Source organism: Coffea arabica, chromosome 3e, assembly GCF_036785885.1.
Source record: "Coffea arabica cultivar ET-39 chromosome 3e, Coffea Arabica ET-39 HiFi, whole genome shotgun sequence".
NCBI lineage: Eukaryota > Viridiplantae > Streptophyta > Magnoliopsida > Gentianales > Rubiaceae > Coffea > Coffea arabica.
Genome location: NC_092315.1, coordinates 21,170,386 through 21,188,452, shown reverse-complemented (window position 1 = coordinate 21,188,452; position 18,067 = coordinate 21,170,386). Strand labels below are relative to the sequence as shown.

Genomic DNA, 18,067 nt, shown 5'->3' with positions numbered 1-18,067 from the left:
TTGCCAAAATGTAAGGCCCGAAAACAACTTAAGAGGGGGATGAATTGGGTTAATTATAAAGCTAATCAAGTTATGGGCACTTTTGGCTCAATATGAAATTTATCCTCTTTTCTAAGTGATCACACAATGAGTCAATCAACAAATGAACAAAATCACTTGAGAGAAGTAGAAGAGATAAGCAATGTACAGATCACAAACATAACAATAAGTAAATAGAAAGGAAAGAATTGCAAACCAATTAACTACCCAACTCCTCTTGAGTTTGTAGATTAATTCAAATAAGTTTCTTCAAATTGATGAATTACAATCACTCTTGCGTACAAAGGAAGGTTCACCTCCTCCTTGCCCCGAACACCACTCGGTCAAGTCAGGAAATTTTACTATCCCTCAAGACAACCCTCACAGAGCTACACTCATGAAGTATTCACTCACAAATGAAAAACTTACAATGAACCTTACACCACTAAGACTACAAATCTTCTTTGAAGAGTATTTTCTCACTAAAATCACACTAGATCTTTTGTATCTTCAGTGTGCAAAAATTGTTTGAAGTATCTGACCAACCATTATTTATATAGGACCAAGAAAGTGCCTCATTAATGTTTCCAACAGATAGAAAATAGCTGAAGAGTCAACTACCCGTTGGAGTGTCGGACGTCCGATAGTCCTGTTTTTTGCGTCCGACAGCAGGCGGTGAGTTTAAGAGATTTTCTTCAAGTTTTTCAGACGTCCGGTGCAAGCTCTTTGTGCATCCGACAGCAAACAAAGAGATTTGAGAAATCATCTTGTTTCTATCGGACGTCCGGTGGAGACATATTCAGCGTCCGATGGTTTCGTCGACTTTGAAGGATCCTATCGGACGTCTGATGCTTGCGTCCGAAGTTGTACAATGATTATCGGACGTCCGGTACTGTCATCACAAGCGTCCGACAGCTTTCAGCAACCTTTGTCTTCTTTCAATTGCACTTGTTCATAGAATCAAATAACTTCATAACTGAAAGTATATCTTGAAGAGATATTAGTATCATCCATTTGTTTTGTAAACATCAAAAGTTAGGGACCAAGGTCAACACAAAATATAACATAATAAAAAAAGTAGGCAAAATGGAAGAATTAGAAAATAGTAGCTTTATGGATTTGAAGAATTTGAGGAAATTGAAGAATTTATAAAAGGGTTAATCACATTTTATCCCCTTAAAGAATATCTCATTTCTCAATTTACCTCCTAACCTTTAATTTTGCTCACTTAACCCCCTTTAGAACAAAATTGCCCTTGCATTATTTTGACTTTTCATTTACCTTGTTTTCCTTTCTTTTATTTCTTTTTCTCTTTCTTTTTTATTTAATTCTTCCTCTTTCACACAAAAATCTTCACCTTAATGATTGAAATTAAAAAAGAGAAATTGCAGAGATCTATCTTCTCCTTAAATGATTAAAAAATATTCAAATCACTTTCCTAAAATACAATTTTTTTAACCTTTCAATTCTTTTAATTTTGGGTCTTCCTCTTTCCTTTCTAATTTCTCATTTTATTATCAAGAAAATATCATAAGATGAAATTGCTTTCCTTTCTTTTGTTTCTTTTTCTCTTTCTTCTCTCTTTCATTCTTCCCAATAGAAATTCCATTTCAACGAAATTTTTTGTTTTGAATTTGTAATTGCATATTTTTGAGTAAAGGTTTAAAAGGTATCAAAAACTAATTTTGATTTTTTGTATGATGCCACATGTCACAAATTTCAATTGATGATTATTAATCAAATTACAATTTCATCTTAAGATATTTTCTTGAGAACAAAATGAGAAACTAGAAAGGAAAGAGGAAAATCCAAAATTAAAAGAATTGAAAGGCTAAAAAAATTGTATTTTAGGAAAATGATTTGAATATTTTTTTAATCATTTAAGGAGAAGATAGATCTCTGCAATTTCTCTTTTTTAATTTCAATCATTAAGGTGAAAGTTTTTGTGGGAAAGAGGAAGAATTAAATAAAGAAAAAAGAGAAAAAGAAATAAAAGAAAGGAACACAAGGTAAATGAAAAGTCAAAATAATGCAAGGGCAATTTTGTCTTAAAGGGGGTTAAGTGAGCAAAATTAAAGGTTAGGGGGTTAAGTGAGCAAAATTAAAGGTTAGGGGGTAAACTGAGAAATGGGATATTCTTTAAGGGGATAAAATGTGATTAACCCTTTATAAAACTAGAAAATACACTACATTATAAATCTAGGGTTATTATCACTTTACTCACTTAACGTTTGGTGTCACTATCAATTTCTCCCTTAACGTTATCTTTTAGTCACTTTACCCCCAAGGCTAACGGTCAAATTTAACGGAGTTTGTTAATTAAAGTAAAAAGACAAGTTTAGCCCTTAAAGTTATTATTATTTTGCCCCCATAAACTATATTCTCATTATCAATTTACCCCATAGAGTTATTTTTTAGGCAATTTATTGCACCATTAAACCAATTTAGCAAGTTAAAAAATTTTAGAAGAAAGTACCCTCCTCTTTGCATAATAAAAATAAAAAAAAATTAAAATGGCTCTTATCTTCTTTAGTATCAAGAAAAAAAGTCAAAATATTATTTCTTTCTTCTTAACAATCTTATTAATATTAAAAAAATAGAAAGATCAGAAAGGGGAGGGAGAGGGGGAGAGAGAGATAGAGAGAGAGAGATCAATTCTTTTTTTAGAAAATACAAATAAGAAAGAATTAAATACTTTATTATTTTAAAATTATTTCACTTTACTGTTTACCACCAGATTTCAATCCTAATCCCACCAACCTTAAATTATTACGATAATGTTAGACTTTTTTTTCTTTGCAAAATCTAATTTTCTGTCTCCTTCCTTTCTATCTCTTTTTCTTTTCATAGTATTAATAAATATGAAAAAAGAAATTTGAGAAAATTCTTTTATTTTTATATTTTTGGATCTCTTAAAGTGAATAAAAGAAGAATAATCATTCTAAATTTTTTATTTTTAATTATATATATAAGGGTAAATATATTTAAAAATTTTTGACCATAGTAGTTAGATTAACGATGAAGTAAAATTCCAAAAAAATAATGTTAGGAATTAAATCGATTATATCACTACAATTTAAAGGAATAAAGTGATAATAACAGTGTAGTAATGCTATAGAATAAAAGGGTATTTTTGTCCAAAATTTCTTAACATGTTGAGTTGAATTACTTATGGAGGTGAAGTGACTAAAAGATAACGTTAGGAGGTAAACTAATAGTAGTGATATAGTTTAAGGGGGTAAAGTGATAATAACCCATAAATCTATGAGTAAAATAATAGAAGATAATAAAATATTACCTAAATATAAGAAAAGATGCAAATGCTTTTATTAGGATAGCAGAAGAAACTCAAGTTTTAGGAGAAAATCCTTTTAAATATTGGGATAGAAACAAATTCCAGCACACCTTGATATTAAAAATGTAGATTTTATTATTAAAATAGCACTATAGCTCCCAAGATATAATAGAATTTAGCATACAAATGAAAGAATTAAATTTAGAAATAATTAAACAAAATAGTAGCAGATATCATAGTACAACAATTATGGTAAAAAATCATGCTAATATGAAAAGAGGGCAAGTTAGAATTGTAACAAATTACAAAAGATTTAATGATATTCCTATAAAGATCAGTACAAGATATTAGATAAATATCAATTAATAAATTGCATACAAGAAGCAAAAGTATTTAGTAAATTTGATTTTTTTTTTGAATTTTGGTAAATAAAAATGGATAACTAATGGACAACCTTCTTCACTTGTCTTGAAGGTATGATTGAAGGTATGAGTGAAGGTCATTATGAGTAGATAATTATAGTATTTGGATTAAAAAATGCTTCATCTACTCTCGAGAAGGGTGGATAGAATATTTAATAAATAAAAATTATTTGTTCTAAAATTCTTCGTCTACTCTTGAGAAGGATTGATAGAATATTTAATAAATAAAAATTATTTGTCCTATTAAAGATGATATCTAGTTTTTAGCAACAATCTAGATGAATATTAAATGTATAGTATTTAATGAATTTCTAGAGAATAGATTGATTATTAACAAAATGAAAATAGATTTAGATAAAAAATGTAGGAACATGTGCTATTATTAAAAAAAAAAAAAAGGTGGACGGATCACATATGTGTATAAATAGGTTATAACCTCTTGTATCTCCCTATGGTAGAATTATCCAGTACAGGTCATCAAAGAAAAACGGCCAAAAATTAAGGCACTTCAACAAATGCTGTTTTTAAACAGTTGAATGACTTATTTTACATCGACGATTATCAAACTTTTTGGAATTCATTCATGGCAGAAGTAGAGAATCAGTGTTGAACATCAAGTGCGACTGCATCTGCTCGAATTCCCTAACAGCAAATGTAGGAAAATGCTGGAGTGAATTGCATCTACAATAATTCATGTGATGACAAGACACGTGCAAGTATTGTCATGATCAAGGATAACGATTTGATATCACACCCAATGCTATTAATTCATGACCAAGGATAACCATTTGATATCATACCCAATTCTATTAACTTCCATTTGATATCATACTACCAAGTGGGAGTTGTAGGAGAAATATCCAGTTCTATCAACTACCAAAGAGGAGTTGTAGGAGAAATATCCAGTTCTATTAACTAACAAGGAGGAGTTGCCGGAAAAATAGCCACCTATGTGACTAACTAGTATTTAGATTGGATGTGTTTAAATATTTAGATTGTGAATATTTACCACTTGGTTCTTATCTGCATTTTTTCTCTTTACTTGACGGTCTAGTTTGGGGTTCTAGAAAGTTGAGTCTTGTAGACACCAAAATTTCAATTCTATTTTATTTTATTTTATTTTTTTAGTTAATCAAAGTTCGTAAAATAATAGTTAGCTATTTTTTGAATTAGGTTCATCTTCTTTTAAAAATAATCAATAAAACAAACATTGTTTGCATTAAATTTCCGAAAAACAAGAAAAAGTCTCACAAAAATTTGTTTTTAATCTTTTCAAATTTAATTTCTTCAAAATAAATGAAAATTTGCAAGGTAATTTCAAATAGGAGTTTAACATTTGTTTACCCTAAAATTTGTTTTGAAAAACCAAATAAAAAGAAAAAACCAAAATAGGTGGAAGGCATGCATGGTAGCTAAGTGGGTTAGATGAGTATTAGACATGTGTCTTTGGTTTTTTTTTGACACCACAACATTTAGGGGTTAGGTGGCAAGGACACTTGTTGGATTGGGAAAAATTTGGAAGGAAAAATGGGAGAAAAATCTGGAACCAAGAGGGAAAAAGGGAGCTGCGGGCAGTAGAAAAAAAAGAGCGAAAGAGGAAGGAAAAGAGGGTTTGGGCAGAGAGCAAAGGGAAAAAAGAAAAAAAGAAAAAGAGGAGAAGGAAAAACTGAGGGAGAAACCGAGGAGGAGAGGAGAGATTGAGGGAAGGTAGCGGCTGAAGAAAGGGAGAGGGAGAGAACTTGGGAGAGCAAGAAAGAGAGAGAGGCTGTGGGGATATAGGAAAAACCAGGGAAATTGGGAAGAGGAGAAAGGAGGAGCTTCAGGCAAGAGAGAAACAAAGGGGAAAAAATAAAGAAAAAAAGAAGGAAGAAACAGAGAGAAGGGAAGAGAGATTAGGAGAGGAAGCTGCGGGGTAGAGGAGAAAACAAGAGAGGAAAAAAGAGAGATTCTGGTGAGAGCAAGAAAGGAAGAGCTTCGGGCAGGGGAGTGAGGAAAGGCAAGAGAAAAAAGAGAAAAAAGGGTTTCGGCTGAGAAGGAATAGGTTTTGGGAGGGAACGAAAGAGAGAAAGAAAGAAAGGGAGAGGGGAAGAGAACCTGGGAGAGCAATAAAGAGAGAGAGATTGCGTAGAGAATCAGAGAGAGGAAAGAGGGAGAAAATTGAGAGAGAGGAGGAAGGAAAAATTGCAGAAAATTTCATCACCAGGCTGACGAATCAGTCCTATTTATCACTCATTTTCGATCTTTATAGTGATTATTTTGAGGATATTTTTCTTTCTCCACCTTCTCTGGATATCTGGAAACAAGTTTTGTTCAGAAATCATCCCATAAAAACACCTCTAACATGGCCGAATTGGAGCTCGAAATCGCGGGTTCCCCAACGCTGCGCGTCCCTGCAGCAAATTTTCTCCGAGCCTCGTTCCGGAATCTGGTGCAATTTCTTGGAGTATTTTCACGTTCGTTTTACTTCACCAAGGTTCTAAGGTAACCGCAGCTTCTCCTCTTGTTGTTTTAACACTAGTTTCAGAAGAATCCAAGTCTGTAGGACATGAATTTTGCTGCTGATTTGGTGAATGTGTGTCATAACTTTATCATGAATGAATCTGGAATTTGCAAGCTTTTACCCCCATTCCAGATTTTCCTTTCTTATGTGCTCAAATCTAGTATCTTGATGATAATATTACAGAATTTAACGAAAATTTGAGGCTGGATTCTTGTATCAGATTGCCGTTTAAGCTTGCAGAAGGAAAGTTGCAGAAAATTTTTTCCAGATTTTGCATACTCTTTTCTTCTGAATCTTTGTGTTTAGATGTTAAAATTTTATGTTGAAAAGTGAAAAGAAGGCTTGGTGATCTTGTTATTTTGGTCTAAATTTTGGTTGTTTGAGATATTGGTTGTGTTGGGATGAAAAGGAGATTGCATTTGATGAACCCAGCAAAATTGCAGGAGATGAAACGAACAAGAAAGCTGCGATTACTTGCATGGGAACTTTTAAAAATTGCATTTTGGCCCCATTTGTTTGTCTAATGCTACTATGGCCTAGAAAATTGGAAAAATCAATCAATTCTTGTCCCTTAAAATGTTAATTTTCTTTGGTATGCTTTAATGTGATTTTTGGACAGATTTTTTAATGAGTTTTAGGATGAAATTTGAGGTTTAATAATTTTGATAGATTTATAGTTTTGATTTGGGTTTTAACAAAGGAATTAAATATTTAAGTGATTCCTTTTGTTGTTTAATTTTAGCAAGTGGAGCAAGCGGATTTTCATTTATTTTTGTGAAGTTTATCATTAGGTGTGGTAGGCTTTGTTTTGAGTCCTTAATTTTATTTTATTTTAATTTATACCCTTAATATTTGTAATAATAATGATTTGACCTCTCAAACTTCTTTAATTCTTCCAATTAAGTCCCCGCTTGTTTTAAATCTTTGAATATAGGTTGTTTACTTTCATTTAAATGCTTTAATTGTTCAATATCATGCTTAGTTCCATTTCTTATGATTATTTGTTAATTAAAGTGGTGCCTTAATCATTTTTTTGTGTTGGAGGGTAAATAAGAGAAATTTCATTTCATTAGGTCACCAATTCAAGGGAGGTACACTCTACTCCTTATTTTGATTTTACTTGATCCTATGTGTTTATTGTATGTAATTGCATGTTAATTTTCTTGATTTATTTACTTTTAGTATTATTCATTTACTTGATTTTGGGTAATTATTTGAAAGGCGGTTAAATGTCAAGTTGTAATAGTTAGGTTATTATTTTATTTATTTCATTTCATTCTTTACCCCTTTAGATTGTAGTTAGGGCCCTCGAATGTAATAGTTAGGTCTCTACTCGCTTTTATTTGTTTATGTGTTTGCATGCTTGTGTGTGTTTACGTGTTTACTCGCTTTCTTAGGATCTTTGTATTTAGATATCATGCTTATGTGCTATGTGCTATATACTATATGTGATTTATGTGTTTATTTGCTTTTATTATGTTTTATATAATTTATTTGGTTATAATAAATCCATGACGTCACCACACTAGTCCAATGCTAGTTGTGGCCCTTCTTTCCAATTTCTCACTAGTCCAACGCTAGTGAGAACTTATAGACATGGGCTAGTCCAACGCTAGACCCTTAGGGACCGTCCACGCACTAGATCATGTTTGAGTGACAAATCATTACATTTCATGCATATTTTCTACTTTTTAGGATCCTTACCATTTTTGCATGATATTTTCTCTATATGTATATCCCTTATCCCTATGTGTGAAATATGATATTTAGACTTATATTTCATTTAAGAAAAATTAGAAATAGGTTAGTACATTTGCTTGATTAGATTAGGGAGTACCTTTTAAATATGGGATATGGATGAGTATGGCTTTTTAGCCTTAGCACGCTCGTATTCCCTCTATAAAAGGGAAAATTGAGTCACGAATCTTAGCCCCCGCACCTGTTATGTTGCATCCTTATCTTTTAGGTCACGTATATTTGTATATTATAATTTTTTTCTATTTTTTCAAGTCTCACTCTTTGCATATTCGTAACCTCTTTAAAGATTCACTTTTGGGGCATTACAATTAATGTGGTTTGCACCCATCAAACTTTGAAGAGATATTTCGACCATCCCGATACCCATTAGATCTAGGTTTGCATCCATATAGTAACATCCAAATGTGATAAGTTTTATAAGTTAAATTAAGAAAATTTTCGACTAAATCACGTAACTAGTCTTGCCTCGATTGAAAGGGTGCTTTGGATTTCATTCTTGCCTTCCCTTTTTTCAACCGTGACTCCCGAGCCCATTTCTCTTGATTTTCGAAGATTTGGAGTCGTTTAAAAAGGGTTTTCTCTACTTTGGAATACATTTTTGGGTGACTTGGTACACCTTAATTCAATACCAAGTGGTAACTCCTATTTTTTCTTAAAAAACCCTTTTTAGACTTTTGTTTTTTGGCCAAAATCGTCGCACTTTAAGTCCCATTTTAGGCCCTTTTTTCTTTATTTATTCTCTACAAATCAAAAACTCATTTTCACTCAAAATTAATCAAAATTCATTTTTATAAACCCGTAACTTATTTTTTCCAAAAAAAATGGGACGCGACAAATCTAAACTCATCATATTAGACTTTTTAGGTAAAATAGAAGATACTAAACAGTTACAATGCTTTTCTTAAAAATTTTAAATTATAGTAGAGTGTATGTTAAGGATTTAAGTAGTAACTTATAGAACCATTGTATAGTAAAATTAAAATAGGATGTCAAAAACTATTTCAATATAGAATATATAGAATTAGTTAAAAAGATAAAAATAGATCTGTAAAGATCTACCAAAATTAGATTTATTTTTGAAAAATGATTATAAAGTAACAAAAACAAATGTTAGCGAGGAAATAATAGTGTTAGGTAGATTAAAAAAACATAGTAGTAAAAAATGAAGAAAAAATTGTAGATATGCATTAAGAAAATACAAAGAAATTGGATTAGGTAGATCAAAGAATTATAGTAGTAAAAATGAATAAAAGAATTATAAATTTGCATAAAGGAAGATACGAATAATCTGAAAAACCTCACATGGAGATCCCAGACTTTCTAAAAAGGACTTGTTACAAAAAAGACTGATTTCCTATACTAGAGATGCTATTGAGAACAAATTCTACATCTAGTTGGTAAGATTCTTTGTTGAGACTCGAATATATCATAAGTGATCAATGGTTTTAAAAAAACATTTCGAAATTCTAGGTATAAAAGGTTTTATAATTTTCAAGAAACAAACATTAGATGCATGTAAAATGAACACATGACTTATTTTTTCACCAATAGAATTGCTACAGATCATATAGACATGGTTTTGTAGAAAAAGTTTAAAATGTAAAATAGAATTTTGAAAATAGTTAAGAATGTAAAACAGAATTTTGTGATTGTGAAACAATGTCTAGAAACTTTGAATTGTTAAATGATAAAATTGGATGAGAATAAAGAAGAATTAAAAGGAAAGCTCAATAGTCTTTCAATGTCACAGACTAAGGTTAACAAATCTTAATTCTGTTAGACTTTGAACAAAAGAAAATTCCTTTTCAGACTACATGTTGAAAAAAAAAAAAGAGAAAGTATTGAGATCCAATCAATGATTCTCATTAAATAAAAAATTCGAACAATACCACCTGTTAGCCTAGAAGAAATAGAAAAAATGAGTCCTTGATTTTTTTTTCGTATTTTAGACGAAAAATTTTGGCACCACTTTCTACCAACACATAAAAAATTAATCCACACAATTCCAAAATAGTGAGATTAATAGGATGATCATAGTTTATAATTTTACAGGATATCCTAAAATATAAATTTTATCAAGCAAGAGTGTTAAATCACAGCCCGAATCCTAGATTTATTCTATTTGTCAAGTTTTTTCATCAGGAAGAGAAAACTGCAAATACCATCTAATATATTAGTATTTGTAGAGTTCCATTATATTTGGATCTATATAAACAATTACAGTTAAATGTAGAAGGACAAAGACAAACCATGACTCTCACTCTACAAAAGCTCATGAATTATAGATTTGTTCATTGATTGAATTTTTTTTATCCAGAGCAAACAGATGGTAGAAAATTAGCATATGTAGTAAATTTTATGTTTACTCAAAATCAATATAAATATGTAGAAGCCATCATATTTAGTTAAAATTCTGAATTTGTCCATGGTACATGCCATCCTATCCAAAACCATATTATTTGGATGAACATTAAATCAACATGCCATCCTTTTGAAAACTATTCGTGTTCATGTAAAAAAGAACAAATAGAGCATTGGATTGCACAGCAAATCGCATATGATAGACTTATAATGAGCCTCCAATTGCATTAAAAGATAACTTCAAAAATCTATAATGAATGAAAATTCCCGCATATGAAATTTTTGCAACAAATTCTATAAGAAGAATTATTCGAATGTCATACAAAAGAAATTTATCAGGAAACCAGTTTATGGATGGAAAAGGCCAAAATGAAGGTGGTTTAACAAATGTCATGGGTGATGAAAATTCCACAATCTGAAAAATATGTTGAATTGTTAAAAAAGGGACCAAAAGAAGCGGATGGTAAGTAGAACTAAGTGATTAAGATAGCTCAAAATTAGACAAAAGTTTTGCCAAAGACGATCAAGGCAATTAAGTTGTCCATCTTATCATTTAAAAATCGGAGAAAGAGACGGACCAATGCCTGATATATTATCATCTAGTTAATTCACACATTAGATATCTTAGTTCAATCTTAAAAACCTATTTCAAATCATCTAGTTAATTCACACATTAGATACCTTAATTCAGTTTTAAAAACATATTTCAGATAGCTGTAAAAGAATAGAAAGCAGCAATTGTTGATTCAACTAGCATTAGCTACACTCCAACAACTCTTGCATAAAAAGAGAGGAGTTGGAGAAGAATTGGCAAGTCTTGAAAGCGATAAAGTGTACTACAGCAAGCCAGCATTCAGTAGCATAAGATTTTAGTCTTTATAGTAGACTAATTTAAGACACTTCTTAGATTGCTAAATTACAAGTACTTGTATTCTTAATAGTAACATTTGTATTATAATAAATAGTATTTTCTTTTCAACATATTTCAAGTTTCAATTTAACAATCTTCTCAAGTAGTAAGAATTGACATCTATTGATTTTGTAAGCAAGTTCTTGTAAAAGTTTAATATATTTTTCTTTCAAATAAATTATGATAGATGCAACATATTTCATGTATGTTACTTAGTTCTTTAAAGACGATAATCTAATATCAAAAACTTGTTTAGCCATATGATTTTAAATTTTTTTTTTCTAGCTGGGAAAAAGGATGAGGAATTTGAACCTAGACCCTTTAGATCTAAGGGTCTCAACCTTGACTACTAAACCAATCTCTTATCAACCATCCCATATGCTTAAATTATAAATTATTTTGAAAGATTTCTAATTCTATGTTGTGTCTAAAATACCCATTTAGGTGTTAAACTATTTAGGAGGGAAGGATTCAGCAAATTCGAATATGCAAGAAGGAATTGAGAAATAACTTTGCAAGGAAATATAGATTTATTAGATAAAAGTGGTGACTGAAAAAACCTTTTGCTAGGCTAGGAACAACTTCTACTTTTTATTAAATTAAAAATTTTAAAGAATTAAAATTTTAATAGAGTGGAAATAGATTAATAATTTGATTAAAATAATATTGTAGGCGAGCAATTTAAAACTTTTTACTAAACTAATTTAGTACAATTTGGAAAACAATTTGTAACGAACAAGGTCATATAAAGATTAATTCAAAGAGTAAGTTAAAAAAGAATTATTTAAAATTGGTAAGTAAGATAAGAAGAATTATTTAGAAACTACTAGCAAGTTTTTGTTGCATGCAGACTAGGATTGCACACGAGTCGATTCGCTCGTGATCAGTTCGAGTCAAAGTTGGACTCGAACTTGGTTAATATCCATATCGAATTGAGTTTGAACTAACAGAATATAAAAAGTTGGCTCGAGATTCGATTTGGTTAGATCAAAAGTCGATTCGACTCGGATAGTTTATTAACATAACACTCTAAGAGCCAAAGGCATTACTGTTCATTTGCTTTTTCGTTGTCGGTATCACGTGCCAAAAGCGTGTCTTATTATTAACATAACGTATTTTTATTACAAGGCCACCCGGCCTACTTCGTTAGCTGGTTTATTTTTTATCTCCTTTATTTGTCCTCTTTTTCCTCTTTTGTGTATCGTTTTTGCATCTCAATGGCCTGGGAAAAACTTTTCCAGATTCATTTCCTTAATGGAGTTTCGTCCCTTCCGGTCATTTTTCCTATGCTTTACCATTTTTTTGTTTTGCCCGTTTCACTCCATCTCCTTTCAATTGACCTCTCTTTTGTTTGTTGGATTTCTTCTCGTTGCTGTGTTGCCTTCTCTTGGCTGATTTCACGTATCTTCTTCCGGTGACTTGTGTTTTGAGCTGGCCTCGCGAAAAGATTTCCTCGGGAGAACTTTTCCAGACTCCTTTCCTTAACGGAGTTTCATTTTGGTCGATTTCGCCGATCTTCAGGTGACTTCTTATGATTATTTTTACGCATTTTCTGGTCATTTTCCCTATGCTTTACCAATTTTCGTTTTGCACGTTTCATTGCGTCTTCTTTCGATTGCGGTTTTGGGTCAGCCATTCCCTCTCTTTTGCCCGCTGGATTTCTCGCTACAGGGATGCCTTCTCTTAGTCGATTTCACCAATCTTCAGGCGACTTATGTTTTGAGCTGGCCTCAGGAAAACTTTTCCAAAACCCTTTCCCCAGCGGAGTTTCATCTTGGTCGATTTTGCCGGTCTTCAGGTGATTTTGACCCTTTTTTAATTTCGTTTCTTCTTCTCACTTTCAGCTGTCAAGATAGAGATACTGATTTTATTGCATTCTACTTTTATGTTTTATTACTGAATCTGGATTTTTGGTTGTTCCCTTCTTTTTCCCTTTTGAATCTTTGATTTTTTTGCTTCCCCAATCTGTGTTCTTCACTGTTCCCTTTTTTTTTTTGGCCCTTGTTTATTTATTTCATTTCCTCTTTTTTCCTGTGCTTTTCCTTGTTCCTTTCTTATTTTTGATTATTTATTTCATTTCCTCTGTTTAGCTGTGAAGATGGAGATACTAATTTTATTGCCTTCCACTTTTACGCTTTATTGCTGGATCTATGTTTTTTCCTTGTTCCCTTTTCTTGGTTCTTGCTTGTAAATATTGTTTTTCGTTTGCTCTCTTATGGCTTTGGTCCTTATGATTTTGTTAAAGCTAATAAAGTAACGAAATTTTTTAAATTAATTCAACCATCACCTCTAATAAAGTTATGGTCTTAAAATTAGCTCACGTGGTTTTATAGCACTGGTCTTGTAAGAGATGCATTTGCCACGTGATAACGACGACGAAAAACAAATGAACAGTAACGAAAAACCCATTAAAGATGGTCTTAAATTTTATAGCACTGGTTTTTCATGGCTCTATTTGAAAGCCACTTAAAACCCATTAAAGATGCCTGCTTTGCAGTCGTTGTTCATGGGATTAGTATATATTTGAAGTATTTATCAAGATGTGAAAGAATTCATTTCTCTTTTGCATGAGGTGTGCTTGATTTTTTATAACTCCGTATGTTTGTTGCTGCCTATTCACTGAAAAAAGGAAATATATGGTACCTTAGTCGTTCTAAGTATGTCTTCAACTATGGTGAATTAAATGCTGTAGGTTTTCTCCTGTGACTTTTCCTTTACTTTGCTTTTTCTTTGTTATATGTTCTCTTACATACTGTACTTTGTTGATGTTGTTCTTGGTGTTTTTATGATTTAGGTTATTTTACTGAATTTTCATCCTAGCCTTGTGCATTCGTCTTCGGAATCTACGGCAAAGTTTCATTTTGTGTTTTTCCCTTCTTTTGGAATCACCTTTGGAGGTTTTTCATGTTCTTTGTTGATTTGCTTAATATAGGGTTTTCCAGTTTAGGATTTGTTTAGTTGATTTGCAATTTTAAGCTTTTATATTGTACTAAAGAGTTTTGGTTTGGGCTGTTTTTTCTGCCTTTCTTAGCAACGGTCTATTTATGACCTTTTTTTTTTCTCCAAAGGTCACCTTGTTTGTTGGTTCCTGGCAGTTTAACCTGTGTTTTTTTGTTTGGTAGGAGTTGAGTTTGGGATGATAAAAAAAGTTAGGATTTTATCATCCCATTACATACGTTTATCATGAAAACGAGATGATGTTTGGTAGTCATCATCATCTAGCATTGGGACTACCAAACAGATTTTGAGGATTTATCATGAACGAGATGATGTATCTTTTTTTTTTCCTTTTTAAAATGCATAGAAGCCCTTTGAATGGGACGTGCGAAAGTATTGATGCATTTCTAAAGGACCTTTGAAAGATTTATTTCTATGCAGCAAACTGAACAATATGAGGCGAACAGAAAATTTCCAATATGAAGTGCTTATTTTTTTCCTATACTTCATCTTTTTTTTTTTTTTGTTGGCCAATGCCATTTTTGGGTTTGGTGGAAGTCTTTGAATATGATGGCAAGGCTTCTCTGAAATGCTTCTTCTCTCGGATGTACTCTGTTTCTGTAACCTCTCTCTCAGGTAATTTCCCCACCAAACTAGAGATACAAGGAAGGTCACCTAAAATAGGGAAGATATTGTTCTTCTTTTCTTTGTATTTTTGGAGAACAATTTGGTTAGGATTAATGATAGGTAATGGCCCGTTGTAGAAATTTGAAGCATTTTTTTAAAAAAATTTCAGCTTTTTGTCAAATATGTTTTTCAGAGCTTTGTTGAGTTTCAACGTTTTTACGCTACTTATGTCTTGTTTGTACTATTTTTTTGAAGTTGTAGGTGTAATATAGTGTTTATACTTGTTACTAGCAATTGGAAGCTGCGAATAAATGATTATACTATAATTTCCTACCAATTACGAAAGTCAAATGCTTTACTTTGCTAACTTGCAGAAGTTGATCCTTTTTCTTAAAATTATTAAACTTGCATACTGTATAAAGAAAAAGTCTTTTGTTTGATACATTTTCTGATATCATTTTTCAATTAGTACTGCTTTTCTTTTTTTTATTTTGTTTCTCACTTTCTTTATGAGTCATGACATGAATTTGTTGTTTGTTGATTCAGACTTATAGGAAAGGTTTGTCAGGGGCATCCACTCAGCTCTCCTACTTTTCCTCCAAAAGGTGCCCGAAATTTATTTTCCTGCTGATACCTTCTTATCTTGGTGATCATTTTGATGGGTTTCAAAAATAGATAAATTAAAATAACTTTTGCATATGAAGTCTATCTTTTTAGGCTTTAGCTCCTTGTCAGGATCAGTTAAAACTAATACATATATTTGTTTAGTGTTTGAATACTTCACACATCATGTTTATTTAATGTGACAGTTGCATGTTTTTCCCCATATTTTGGGGTTTTCTGTTCACTAAAAAATTATAAAGCACCCAAGTATGCAAGTTTATTGCCATATTTTGGCCTTGTACCTCCCTCCCGGAGTATTTTAACATTACGTGCATTGTCTTTAATGTAACAATCACTTGACCCTTTTCCCCCATGTGATTCTTTGAATTAGATGAGTTCTTTTAGGTATAGCTCTTTTGCTGAAATTTTTTGAGTTTGATAGTTTTTACATTTGCCTAGGATTGTATTATTCCTGCTTGAGAGTACCTACTTTTTGCTCTTTCTGCAGTAGAAAATATCAGTTTTTTTGCTTCATTAGTTCATTATGAACACAAGTCATTTTTTGTATGGAAGGTAGAAGAAAATCCAAGTCAGATGTCAGAGAAAGATTTGGCTCTCATGCAGGCAATGTATTAGATCACTGCATCATTTGGAAAAGGTTCTATCATGTGGCTTGGCTGCTCTGCCCCTGTCAAACAAGTTTCAGTTGTGTCTACAGGTTCATTTGCACTTGGGATTGGAGGATTTCCAAAGGTTGGCCATCTTATGTGTTTCTTATGTTGCAATGCCAGATGTTGATTTTGAATTATTGTTTCAAGTGCACTAAACATCTGCAAATATCTAAAGAATCATATTGACATCGTTTTAGAGTGCAAATATACCACTGAAAGGGCTTTTCTCTATCTAATTGGGATTTCAACTAAGAGCTGCTGTAATTATTCTTGATTTGAATATTTCCATTTTGATTAATCAGCATTTGCAATTTCCAGATTGTATAGCAAAAGAAAAGCTTTGCCTTGTTCTTGAAAACCTTCACTAAAATGGAAGCTTTTAAATTACTTTGTATCGCTATTGGTTTCTGTTAACCTTATTACTTTGTATCACTATTGGATCTGTTTGATGTAATTGGAGTAGTGCATTTTGGCATCAGGCAATATTAGTAGTTCCATGTCCATGGGAGATGTTACCATCCCCAAGCAATTCACTCAGACTAGCTTATGGGATTGGCTCATAACTTCCACTTCTTGCTTTTAACATGAATACATGAAACTTTGTTATACATCTATTTTCGACTGATTTACATGAATCTTTTTTCTGAGCAGAAACTTAATGCGACAATCCCGACAGGTGATTTTACTAAATTGGATTTTGAAGCCTACAATGGGCCTTCCAGAGGATATAGCGTTCTTTTCAAAGTTAAGAAAGCCTAATACTGCTTAAAGAAAGCTTTGGTTTCACGTAAGCAAGAATTAGTGTACACTCATCTTGAGGTATAGGACTCGATACAGTTCCTTCTCTTCTGTATTTTTCCTTTTCTTTCTCAATTGAAGATTAGTAAGTATAGGACTTGTTTATGATTAGTTGCATTTGTTCTGTGTTTCCGAAGCCTGAAAAACCTTAGCAATTACTAAGTGTCAAATATTAAGTTTCGATTATTATAGCATAGAAAATTTCCCTATAGAGGCTTCTATACAAACCTTGGTTTTGCCTTTATAGGTACACAAATATTCCTTCATGATTTTATAGTTTCTTAATACTTCTTATCTTATGCTAAAGGAAGAATTGAGCTATTAAAACTTAAACTTTTCAGTGAAAAGATTTTAAATTTTAGATCTAGAAAACACATTCTTAGATGAGAATATCTCAAGCTTCTCTGGGGATAAAAGCAACTATGCAATCTGACTTACATGTCAATGCCTCTGACTTTTGGAATGGAGTATTGTTTTAACATAATAAAAGATGTCCTCCCTATGATGAATAAGTTTCCACTTTGTTTGTGCATTTTAGGATCATTCCATTGACTTTGTGTTCAGCCCCTTCCCTGCTCCCCCTCCAAAAAAAATTATAATATAGTTCCTATTTCAATGTTTCACTTTTACGACAATTGAATGAGTTTAATGTTGGGATATTTTGGAGTTAGAACTTGTCGAATTTATCATTCGGATTAGGATCATTTGTTGCCAGTTAACCTATTTCCAATTTCTTCCTTTGGATGATATACATGGTGTAACAGCCCCACTTTCCCCTTAGGCGAACCAGAGGGTTCAGCGGACCGCCTGCCTAGCTCTCGCCGGGACTCAGTCGTTCACTTCAAGCAACCATAAGAACATCTAACCACGATCCAACTTAAAACAAAACGTATATACAATAATATCTCAAGAAGAAGTACAACCGTCAAATATACAGAGGTTCTCAAATCACTATACATCCAGCCCGTGCCAAGCACTAGGGCGAAAACCATGACAAAAGAAAACCAAAGCTAGACCCAGCTAGTCTATACAGGCTCTCGTCCTTGCACGCCTTCCCCTGTTAAGGAAAACAAAACTAAAGGGATGAGCTGGAAAGCTCAGTGAGGTTCCTAACACATAGGCAAACAAGAAGTTCAATGCATTCATTACATGTTACCAATCATTCAA

At 32.1% G+C, this 18,067-nt stretch overlaps 1 protein-coding gene across 6 annotated transcripts; it reads left to right on the top strand.

The window, feature by feature from the left end:
- Positions 1–5,255: 5,255 nt before the first annotated feature.
- Positions 5,256–17,030, top strand: LOC113736633 (uncharacterized). Of its 6 annotated transcripts, none has more exons than XM_072083316.1 (6): positions 5,256–12,785; positions 12,897–13,062; positions 15,375–15,433; positions 16,005–16,060; positions 16,150–16,184; positions 16,779–17,030. In XM_072083316.1, the coding sequence occupies exons 2-6, from the start codon at positions 12,938–12,940 to the stop codon at positions 16,780–16,782; spliced, it is 279 nt and encodes a 92-aa protein (XP_071939417.1). In that variant the 5' UTR covers positions 5,256–12,785; positions 12,897–12,937; the 3' UTR covers positions 16,783–17,030. The 6 variants fall into 6 exon arrangements, 5 of the variants coding, with proteins under 5 accessions (XP_071939417.1, XP_071939414.1, XP_071939416.1 ...); XM_072083313.1 differs by having other exon boundaries at positions 16,754–17,030; XM_072083315.1 differs by adding an exon at positions 14,059–14,837 and having other exon boundaries at positions 16,005–16,184.
- The last annotated feature ends 1,037 nt before the right edge of the window (positions 17,031–18,067 follow it).